Source organism: Aulonocara stuartgranti, assembly GCF_965226115.1.
Source record: "Aulonocara stuartgranti genome assembly, chromosome: 19".
Taxonomy (NCBI): domain Eukaryota; kingdom Metazoa; phylum Chordata; class Actinopteri; order Cichliformes; family Cichlidae; genus Aulonocara; species Aulonocara stuartgranti.
In genome coordinates, this window is record NC_138955.1 from 20,578,126 (window position 1) to 20,590,241 (window position 12,116).

The following is a 12,116-nucleotide window of genomic DNA, read 5'->3' on the forward strand; positions in this document are numbered from 1 at the left end:
GGATCCTGCTGCTGCTGAATTGGGATTACCCACAATTGTCTGCTCTGCAGCAGCAGCATAAAGCCTATCCAGGGAGAGTGTGTGTGCCGAACCTGTCAGTGTGTGAGTGGCAGTGTTCGTGAAAAAGTGTGTTTTTTTCTGTTTATCACACACCAGATGGTTTGATGAGGTGCTAGTCACCTTGTTGCCGTCCTTGGGTGATGACGGAGAGAGTGAGAAACTTTGAAAGTTTGGTAGAACTATAGACACAGACTTTTATCATAGACTTATTAAAGTAATCTAACTTTGCAACTTTGTAACAAATCAATCCCATAAATCCTACTGCAGGTAATAAAGTTAAATGTTAATGTTTGTGCACGTGGCAGGTCTGTGCGAGTCTTTGTGCGTGGAAGCCGGATGAACTGGACATTAGGGAAGACAGACGGGTTCATATAGAAGATTTTTCTCTAAAATGATAAGTGGTGGGGAATCAGACCTGGCATTAGCATCTCTTCCTGTCATCTCTCAAATTAGCCCTAATTAGCCCGTTCTGAGATCTGTACACACTAATAGCCACTGAACCATCTACTGTAATGCGCGTGTAGGTGTGTGGGCCAGCCTTTGTCCGTCGTTGCAGTGTGCAGCAGACGCTGTAATCCATGTTCAAAATGTATCAGCATCTTATGGCATTGCAAAACACACTTTTAATTAATTTTGCAACACTTTGTTGGTTTTGTTATTGTTTTCCATGAATGGTCGGATGCTGCATCGCTGTGAATTATGGCCAGGAATTATCTCCTTCCTTTCACGAAGGATGTATCCTCAGTGTATCCTCCACTAAAGGAGGTCATAAAGGAAGAACTGAAGAACCTTTCCTAACGATTTAGAGAATTCAAACAGCTCTTAATATGTCAGCTACACAGATACTTCCAGATCACTTTGGTTTGGAGCCTTTCTAAGTAAAACCGTCTATTAAACTGCACCCAATAACTCTGCGTTACTGACAACTCTCAGCCCAGATTAAGTGAGCTTTTCTAGCAAATAGAGTTCCTTCCTCTTCCTTCGTACAGTAGCGTTGTACAAAGGAAGGATTAGTCTTTGATAGTTTTGCTGATAGGGCATTGCGGTGGGATTTAATAAGCCAATTAACTGCCATGTTGGCTTGCCAAAGGTGGGGCTTGAGAGGCAGAAAGGCTGCTGATTAAAATACAAAAGCAAAGTGCAAAGCAGCAGAAACAAAACTGGCACTGTGATGGAAAGCTGTAGTAACGCACACCCACACACACTCGGGGGTTTCCTAGCATTTTTATGAAGGAGTTCCCAGATAGCAATCGGGCCACGAACCCTTACGTAGAGGGATCTCGTCCCAGGAACCCGAAGATCAGACGACTGTCTGTCTCTGTTTGCCGGAGGCGACGATGTGGATTATCACTGTGACAGCGTGCATCTTATTGCAGTCGTGTTATTATGTCAAACCTCAAGTTTCTTTTGATTTTAATGTGATTGTTTCAGGGTATAAACATTAAATAGTCACTTGTTAAGCTGCAATCTGCAAAATGCCTTTTTCTGATCCAGTAGCCAGGCTAAATCAATAATAATAGCCAGCTATGATGCCATCCTAATTCTTGGGAGGTTTAATAGCCATATTTTCTGCCTTACAGGCGTTTCCTGCCAAGACTTCTTCACTGTTTAAGTGTATTATTACCATGTGGTGCAAAATACCCCAGCACTCCATATGCAGTGTCTAACAGTCTGTTTGGAGAAGTTTCGTCGCAAGCAAGAATTCTCTGATAAACCAGTTGTGCAGTAATAAAAAAGTAATATTGTTCATTTTACATGAACATGAACACATGAGTACATTCAGCATTCAGCACAGGTGTTACCACAGGGGACAAACGTGGAAGCAAAATCACAGACTGCACAGAGTTCTGATGAATAAGAAGGAGAGAAGAATATGTATTTGTAATGCTGGTGTAGGTGAAGGATGAAAAGCGTAGGTAGGTTTCCCCCTCACAACAGAAGAGAACCTCATGCCGTTTCTTTTATCTGTCATCAAAATACTCAAAAGGAAAATCTGTCCTTGTGTGTACTTTCTGTAAGAAGTTCTTCCTTTTGTTGATCTGAAAGGTTTTTTGTTTGTTTGAGACACCTCTTAGCAACAGAACAAGGGTGAAGAGTTGAAAAAGTCTTGGTTGAATGTCTTTCTTCTGTTTTTAGTGCAGAAATGTTGGGCAGTCTCATTTACATCGAGTTATCATCACAAAGATGCTGCGGCCCTCAAGATTTCAGAGATTTTAATGTCAGTCCACAGCTTTGCTTCACTGTGAAATATCTCAACGTTTACTCAAATGATTGCTGCAAACTTTGTGCATTTATTCATAAAGCACAAAACCTTAAACCGAAAGCCAGCAGCTTCATGAAAGCATGCTAAAAGGTGGAACGAGCTGCTGAATATCAGTTAAAAATCAGTAGAGTGTTGATGTGGCAGATGTGCTCATGCTAGAGTGCTACACAATTATTGCAACCATGTAAACTTGCAGTCTTGTTAGCTTTGAAGACGGGGACTGTCTGTGATCAGTTGGTTACCATCTAACAATTTAATTGTTGCAATATGTTTGTGATAATGTAACTATAGTAAGATTCCAAAAATTGCAACTGTGTTGCCGTTTATCTACACAGAAAATCACATCAGTTACTTTTATTCCACAAATCCTGATCCTGCAGAACCCAAAAACTGCAAAATGACCCAGGCATTCAGCAAGCTTGTTTATAGAAATATAACCAGAATAAACAGTAATTATTTGCAGACCTTTTCTAATCTGCTGAGAATGACTGCAGGCAAACAACAGTTGCTGCAACTTCTTGCAATCAGTCTCCAACAGCAGAAATAAAAACCCCTCAGCAATCACAGATTTGGTTCTAGCTGCAAGGAGACTGACATCTTCTTTTTATTCTACAGCGACTGAGCTGTTGCTCGTTAACCATCTCAAGTTCAGGAGCGCGCTCCGTTGAGTAAATGCCCCGGTGAGCATTTTTTTTTTTTATAAAGTTACCATTTAGCTCACAGTTCAGGTTCATAGAGCTGCCAGCACGTCTGCAGATTAGAACCCTCCTGTTAAGCTCTTGGAATCATTCGTTGCCCCTGTGAGCTCTGCTGATGCTCATACAGCAGCTTTAGTGTTTGAATCACTCTGAGAAGTGCTGTTGGTATTCATGAGATTGATTCTGTTACAGCCAAAATGACAAATTTATTCTCTTCATCTTCCCGGGGCATGACTGCTGTCGTTTTGTTACTGAGCACGATTATTTACACTTTTACGACTTTGTCTGAAAATGTAAAGCGGCAGTAAACAAACAAACAACAAAACTGAGACTGCAGATTTGTGAATGTTGCATGTTTGTGCAAAAGCAGCACGAGACATGAGGAGTCCACGTTGGTGTGTAGTGGGAGGCTGGTGGATGGGATTACCAGTGATTGCACCTTTAAGAGCACTCTAACTCCCATCAACCAATAGGTATCAGCCATCTCTCCATATTTCTGCACAGTGCATTGCTCACTCTTTCTCTCTCTCCCTCTGTCTGCCCCAGCGTATTTCTTTACTTAATACCAGTGACTTATGTCTCTTAGTGGGTGTATAGATAGAGCCGCAGAGTTAATCAATGAAATGCACTGCAGCACTGCAGGAGCATTGGCCGGGGCCTGGCTACCCCCACTACCAGCATGCACACAAGCACACAAACACACACATATACACACTGCATTCTCTCTGGCCTCCGACAGAGCCACAGATCAAAGCTGTGAAAGTAAAAGTAGACAAAGTAAAAGTAGACACACAAATGTGCCAGTGTCTGCTTAATCCTGCTACGAGATGCTGGTGAGGCAAGGTTGTTTGCTGCCATTGCTGAAGTGTCAGAGCAGCTTGGGCACGTACCAGGAGTTGTGGTCATAAAAATCTCATTATAGTACGAGAAAAAAATTTTTCCCCGAACCGCGTCTCTTATTTTTTGAGCAGAATCCAGTTGATTAAATCAAGTTAAAGTTCCGTTATTGTGAAGAGAAAAGCTAAAATGTAAAATTTCCCACTGTGAATTTTCACACAGCTCCCACAAATCTTGGCTCGTATTCACATCATTGCATCAGAAGCTTCATCAAAGTTTCCCTGTGGAACATTTTTGGATGCTCACCTCTGAATTCCTCTCTTAGTGGGATCTTTAGGTCAAGGTGAGCAGCGAAGCACTCGTACGATCAGAAACTGACCACTCACTGTTTTTTATCTTCACAGGGAGACACCCTGGAATCTATCCTCTTTATCAGCTAATTTAAATTAAACAAATCTCACCACAGCTTGTGCCTGTCCTCTGGCATTCCGTTCATTAATTAGACGTCTAAAAATATCAAACCCCTCCAAGACTTAATTAACCCATTGACTCCATTTGGTAGATGGTGTCTGTCTGTCTTTGGAGGGGAGATGAATGACTTGTATCGCTGTGTGTTTGAGAGTGTATCCATATGGCTGTGTACATGTCCCAGTTAACTGTGTGTTTTGCATCACAGTAAGCTTCTGTAACTCCTTTCACACACGAGTACATGTTAGTGTTCGAGAGGCATTTTGTGCAGCACATCCAAACACCTCAAGCCTAACACAACTTCCTCAGTGATGTCATCACAAAATGCCACTTTATTGGGTAACCTGGTTCTGAGTCAGCTGGCAGCAGCTCTTTTGGGCTTGTAGACACTGAAGTTCAAAGTGAGCATCAGAATGGGGACAAAAGGAAATTTAAGAGACTTTGAATGTGGTGTGGCTGTTTGTGTCGGTCAGACCGCTGTGAGTCTTTCAGAAACTGCTAATCTCCTTGGACTTTCCCACAAAACATCCCCAGAGTTTACAGGGAATCGTCCAAAAAACAGAAGTTATCCAGTGAGCACTGGGAGCGGCCGTTGCTCAGAAGGTAAAACAGGTCATCTGATTGGACGGTTGTCTGTTCAATCCCTAGCTGCTCCAGTCTCTATGCCAAATATCCTTGGGCAAGACACTAACCCCAAGCTGCTTTCCGATGCATCCATCAGAGCGTGAATGTAAGACAGAAAGCAATTAAGCACAGAAATAAAAGTGCTGATATGAAGCAGACCACTGAGGGGCTAAAAACAGGAAACTGAGGCTGCAGTTCACAGGGGATCAACAAAACTGGACAATAGAAGATTGAGTCTCGATTTCTGCTGCAGCATTCACATGGTAGGGTCAGAACTGTTGTAAGCAACGTAATAGCGGTATCGGTGGTTCAGGCCGATGTAATGGTGTTCAAGATGCATCGTTCAAACACAGCAGCCTACCTGAGTGTCGTCCACGTCCATCCTTTCATGACCACAGCGTAGCGTACCACCCCACGAAGCTCAAACCGTCTCAAACTGGTTCCTGGAACATGACCGTGACTGTACTCACATGGCCTCCACATTCACCAGATCTCCGTCCCCAGAGCCTGGCACAGCTGACTCACATCACGGACGTGTCGTTAGGACATTATGCTTGTATTCAGCTTTTTGCAACAAAGCGTGGATCATGATCGAGGAAATAATTGCTCGATTGTTCAAGATGTTTTGATCTGATGACACTCACTAGTTTAGCAGTTGTGAGTGTGCGCACGTTAACGCTGCGGGATTAGTGCCGTTTACGTTCCAGAATATAAATATAACATCAGCTTTAATGCCTTTGATGAATTCTTGATGTTTTTCTATTTTTTCCATATAAAACTGATAACTCTTTTATTTGCAGCAAATACCCGTTTGAATAAAATTCACATTTCACTTGCTATTTTTCCTGCTGATGGCATTTGTATCAGGGAGTGATTACAGTCATCTACCTGATGCATTGATGACATTTGCATGTAGCCCATCTCCTCCTGACATTTGCCGCTGTCAGTCAGCTGCCACCCAGTTCATTTTCAGAAACATCTGATTGTTGGAGGAAAACACAAACTTTGTATTTGTGTATGTGTTTCAGTTGTGGTTTGAGGACATGTTAAAACCAGGGCGGCAGAGTTACTATGAAATCAAAGAAAACTGCTCAGCGGTCAGATTGAACAAAATAAAAACTCGAGATCTCCATAAAGATGTGAAAGTGAGTCCAGCTTCCACACAGAATGATGACTGACGGTGTCGTATCATGTAAAAGCATGGCTAGCTAAGCTTGTGACATCACAGAGTGCAGCGAGGTTAATCTAAAAAGCAAAATAGAAAAGCTGGAGTAAGAGGGGTTTGTGTTTGCAGCTGTGTGTTTGTAAGTGAGGCTAAGGTCCTGACTCAGCTGTTATCAACACAATAACTCAGTTCTGTTGTTTTTTTTAAAGAAAAATGTGTGCAGGAAAGAGAGCGAGTGAGAGAGGGAGTAACAATCATCACTGATTCATTATATCAGTGGGTGAAGTTAGCCCAGCACATTTTAATAAGCTGCACCACTGTCTTCAATACAGAAACCTATTAGAGCCTTTTAATGGCTTTGCTGTGTGCTGTGTAACGGCATGTACCATAATGGAGTCGCTTTTCCTTTGTGGTATGATGATGATTCAGAAACTAATTTTCCTCCATGATGTTGTGTGTTCAGTGTGAACTGTTTGCTCCGTATGCAATAAAGACAGCCAATGAGTGCTCTCGCTCTGAATGGGAAATGGTGATTCTCACGTGGATACTCAATTACCTGGTTTAACAAGTGGATGAAAATTGCAACATATGCAGTGCCCTGCTCGTTTCGATGACAGGCTTCCACTTCCGATAGCTTACGACAGAGCGAGCAGAGGCAGCTCCTTTTCTCCTCTGGTTTCGAGCTTTTCTTCCAGCGGTAATTATGATCAGCAGCCCAGTCAAATTCACAGCCGACTTTCAGTCGAGGTTTTGAGCAGTTTGTAACCTGGCCAAACTGCAGAAATACTAAAACACCGCACAGCTGTGTGAAGGCGTTAATGTGTGTTGACTCATCGAGAAATCAAGAAAGGATCTGCATAGCTCAATGGGTGGAACAAACTGTGCCAGAGGTCGGGGTTCAGTTCAAGTGTCTATCAAGCGGCATGTTGCTTCATTGACGGAAATATTATAGCGCTGCTTTTATGGCTTCAGGGTTTTAAAACAACTACATTTACATAAAAAGGTGAGACACCGGGGTCAGGATTCTGTTATTCTGTATTGTTAACTTGGTGAAAATATCTCACCGCTATGGCTCGTTCACAGCCGGAAGGAAAGATGAGAATATTCTTACCAATACTCGCCAAACTTTGTTCCAAAAATCAGCAGAAAGTACAAGAAGACGGCAGATTGTGTTTGGGTAGCTGCATACTCAGGAACCTGTTTTTGGTTTGCTATAACAACACACCAGAAGTAACATTTGGACGTTTCTGCAGTGTCCAGTAAAGGTGCAATCATCTGTTGTTCACTGACACAATAATAATAATACATTTTATTCACAGGCACCTTTAAAGACCCTCAAGGTCTTTATGTTGTTAGTACAACAACATAAAAACATAAGGTAAATGAAAAATAAAAACAAGCATGAAAGTACAAAAACTAAACAATGTAAAAGTAGACGAAGACAGAGTCATGATGAAGGATATGCATTTCTGAATAGATGGTTTTAAAGATGCGATTCAAAAGTAGGGAGAGAGTTTGTAGTCCGGAGATCCAGTGGAAGCTAAAGGCTCCTGTGGTAGTCAGGCGAGCAGGTGGAACAGCAGAAGAGAAGCTGAAGAAGAGCGGAGTGTACGAGGGGGCGAGTACGTATGGAGATCAGGTAAATATGGAGGAGCGAGGTTATAATCTCCACTAATCTTCCCTGCATCCACTCCACAGAATTCAGTATGAGAATCCTGATGAAACCAGGAAAACGGTGTGGAAGTTCTTGAGAAGTACACCCGGCTAAGGCCCCACTCCCACAGACCTGTCACACAACTACCAGTAACAAGGGAAAAATGCTTTCCCTGTCCAGCAGTGATTGGCTGGTCCCATAGAGGATCACAGGGTTGCCTGATGTTTGTACAGAGGTCACCCACTTGTCTGCAAACACTTGATGAGCAGAAGTAAAAATATTTAGAGACAAATCAGCATCTTCTGTGCAAACTACAAGCAACCGCAGGTTTTCCACAAAGCTCTTTGCAACCAGTTTCATGTTGCTATTGCCAGCAACCGCTTGTTATCTTATAGTAGTACACACTTTTTCCCTCACCACTGGAGATGCCTCCGCTCAGCCTGTAGGGCGGTGCGTGACTGGGGGTTGTGTTGCAGCGAGTGACACTTTCACTGGTACAGAATGGATTCAGAGAGTCTTCAGACGATGGCTCAGGAGTCTGACGGCATATGCAGGAGTGAAAATCAAGATTTAACAGATTAATTCTGTCGGTGCTACATGCTGAGCTGCAGGGTGCTCGCGGTTTTGTTTTTATCTGTTTCATTATTGTTGTTGTGAAACTGCTGAAAGAAATGTTTAGTTTTTGCAAATCAGTTTTTAGTCTCATGGTAATAAACGTTTGATTTGCATATTTGACTTGGTCATTTAAGAAAAACCTCTGTCCTCTGTTATTGTTTAAAATATTTAATACAGTGAATTCAGTGTTTTAAATGTAATTTTACATAATGAATGCTACTACACCAAGTATCAGGAATACACTTTTTCTAATAAGCAAAGCAGAACTCTGTAAAGCAGGCATCTGTAATGCTGAAGAGAGCCACACTGAGAGGAAAAGGCTGTTAAAGTTGCAGTAATAAATATGTTCTGTCAATACAAATACATAAGAGGTCATCTGCAGTGACAGGTCTGAGGTTTGGTTCAGATTTATGGGCATTTTAAAGTCTGTAAAAAAACAAAGTTAGCAGCTTTGTAGTACAGAGCAATCAGCAGCTAAAGGAGGAAACCGGGAAGTTAGTGAGGAACAAGCGGAGCTAAAAACATCATGAATAATACATTCATGGAGCGGCTCAAACATGCTTCCAAACGCTCACTGTTTTAAAAGCTTTAAAAGATGAAAGCGTATTAATGCTCTGCTCCCAAGTAGCAAAAACAACTATTATGTGTCTTTGTTATTCCCCCTACCCACAAGGTGCCCCAGGATGAGTGGGGGGGTTATCCTGGAGGTGGGAAGGACGATGAGATACCTTGCCGTCGGATGCGGAGCAGCAGCTATGTTAAAGCCATGGGGGACGAGGAGAGCGGCGAGTCAGACTCCAGCCCCAAGATGTCGCCTCAGAAGTCAGTGCGGCCAGACGCCCTGGTCAAGGCCATCATCAGACCCAGGGATCTGCTGGACTCCCAGAGGTATGACGCATGCTAGCTACAAGTTTTAGTAATTAATGTTGTTTGGCTCTTTTTCGGTTTTAGTTTTTCCTTGCAGGGTCGTGTTTAGTGAGTCAGTGTCCCTGTAGTGCTGCACAAAGCAAACATCTATCTGATGTCCTGAATATAAACATGTATGTTTATGCAATCACATATTCTACACATGGTTTCTTATGTTTGCAAATAAGAAAGAAAAACATGATGATACCAGTCAAACTCTAAGTATTGATCCCACTCTGTTCAATGTCTCAACGTCCACCAGTATTTCTCTGGGATCCAACTGTGGAGGTTCATACCGCTGTGGCTGCCAAACATAAAAACTTTGAACAATAATTATTATTTAAACTTTCACAAGTTTAGTTTGAGGGTTGATTATAATAGACTTGCATGCTTTCTGTCTGTTTCCTTTGCGTGCCGCAGCTGTTTTCACCCACAGTCTAAAAATCCCTTTATTTCCTCTCACTTTAATTCATTATAGGTCACCAACAACCATTGGTTACGTACTGTAACCCCGGTACAGTCGTACCTTTGTGAGCTGTCTGCTAATAATGAAAACTCAAATTCAAACATAAATAAAAATGTGACTTAAATGCAAAACGGTGTTACTATTTCTGAGGTTATCGGTTTTGTGCCCATTTATGTTTCAGATGGGGTTTGGGTTAGAGGTCTGAAAAGTGAAGTCAGAGTAGGAGTGCCTTATATTTTAGTTCAATTCAGTTCAGTTCAATTTTATTTACACAGCGCGGAATCACAACGACAGTCACCTCAAGGTGCTTTATATTGTAAGGTAGAGTCTACAATAACACATACAGAGAAAAAATCCAACAATCATATGAGCAAGCACTTTGGCGACAGTGGGAAGGAAAAACTCCCTTTTAACAGGAAGAAACCTCCGGCAGAACCAGGCTCAGGGAGGGGCGGGGCCATCTGCTGCGACCGGTTAGGAGATACATCAGTCAAATTAGAGTAAAAATAAGACAACAGCCTCCTTGCAGCTTGGATAAACCACTGTTTGCCCAATGATTACACTTAATTTTATTTTTTTTTGTATTTATGACTGATTGAAAGTAGCTGACATTCATATAAAAGTGTAGTTTTTCCAGCTTCTGGAAGCTTTATTGCTTCATAAAACCTCTTTAAATGAGTTCATTTTCCTGACATCTGATGTAATTTCAGATCATGAACATGGATCTGTGTTCTTAGGAGCAATTGTTGCCTCACTGTTACCTCTCTCGTGCACAATCCCCCGAGCACCAGTTTTAATATTCCATATTTGACCCACCAGCACGTCGGTGTCAAGCCCCTGATGGCTGAACCTTGTAGTCATCAGAATTCCTTCATGGGTTTTCATATCAGCTGTGAGAACATGTTAGGCGCACTCTTCTGGGACGTGTCCTATTAAATGGTGAGGAAATTGAGGGCTTTTGTTTCGATAACTTGTCGGTGGAGGAAAACACTCATAAGAGGATTACAAGATAAGATGAGCTGAAGACACGCGAAAAACTCACTCAAACAATTACGTTACAGAGAGACGCGAGACGAGTTACTTTGATTATTGCTTTTACAAACCCATCAGATTAGAATAAAATGAGTTACTAAAGCAGGGGTCCCCAACTCCAGGCCTCGAGGGCCGGTGTCCTGCAGGTTTTAGATCTCACCCTGGGTCAACACACCTGAATCAAATGATGAGTTCATTACCAGGCCTCTGGAGAACTTCAAGACATGTTGAGGAGGTCATTTGAATCAGCTGTGTTGGATCAAGGACACATCTAAAAACTGGCCTGGAGTTGGGGACACCTGTACTAAAGAGTGCTGTTTGTGTCCTTAAACGTTTAGTCTTAGGTTGTGTTACCAACAGACTCGAGGTATTTGTCGGTTTTTGTTTGCCTCACCTCGTCCTTCACGAGGTGTTCACCTGAACACAGCTCTGGATAAACATGAGAGGCACCACACGACATCCTTTCTATTACTAAATTGTATATTCTATCCAGTGTTTCCTTTTTTGCATATTTTACTATACTGCCTTTTATGTTTTGAAATTGTGTTTTAACAGTACTCCAGACACTAAATGAAGACATTGTGTTTGGCAGATTCCCGTTTTCAGTCATTTCTAAAAGGTGGCAATAAAAGAAAGTAGATTCACTTTTGCATCTCGCTCAGCGGAGCCATCTTTCTTTTCTCTCTGCAGAATGTGAAAACTGTAATTATAGCTGAGGTTCACAAGTGTATTTTAATAATGTGACAATTTAAAGGGTATCCCAGACCTGCTTTTCCAAAGCACAGTGTTTTTATCTGCCTCTGTTCTCATATATCGAGTGCATTTATCAGCCAAGGTTTGAGTCGAGTGCAGCGGGATCCATTAAAGACCCGCAGCCTCAACTTCAGTCGCAGAAAGCCCGATTTTACTTTCTCATTTTCAGACAGTTCGATGGTTTCTTTCCTTTTATCAAGACTTTGGGGCAAAATGTGCAGACGAGATCAAAGGCAAATACTCTGCGGTAGTTCTGTGATCTACGCCGATGATTGTGATGTGTTTCCAGTAAGACTTTGATTTAAGAGTAAAAACATTTTAGATTTACTTCTAAACCTAACTTTTAATTCACTTGTTTTCTCTCCTGTTAACTAAAATCACTTCGAGTGCTCTTCAGTTCAGGTGACGACAGAAAGAACCTTGGAGGCAAAATTGGGGATAATGTGGAAGGTGGACTAAACTCTGAAGAAGCCACTCAGAGCAGGTGATGCTGCAGGAAAAATGAGGTCTTGTTTGACCACACTTATTTTTAGATCAAACTTACCCAGGTAACAGGATTAATACTGAACTACCCT

The 12,116-nt window shown here is 42.0% G+C and overlaps 1 protein-coding gene across 13 annotated transcripts in view; it reads left to right on the top strand.

The window, feature by feature from the left end:
- dlgap2a (discs, large homolog-associated protein 2a) overlaps positions 1-12,116 on the top strand; it is a 341,537-nt gene that overhangs the window by 289,186 nt on the left and 40,235 nt on the right. For all 13 annotated transcript variants that reach the window (XM_082517189.1, XM_082517200.1, XM_082517195.1 and 10 more), the window contains one exon: positions 9,058-9,272. In XM_082517189.1, the coding sequence (XP_082373315.1) occupies positions 9,058-9,272 (215 nt within the window). The remainder of the gene's footprint in view (positions 1-9,057; positions 9,273-12,116) is intronic.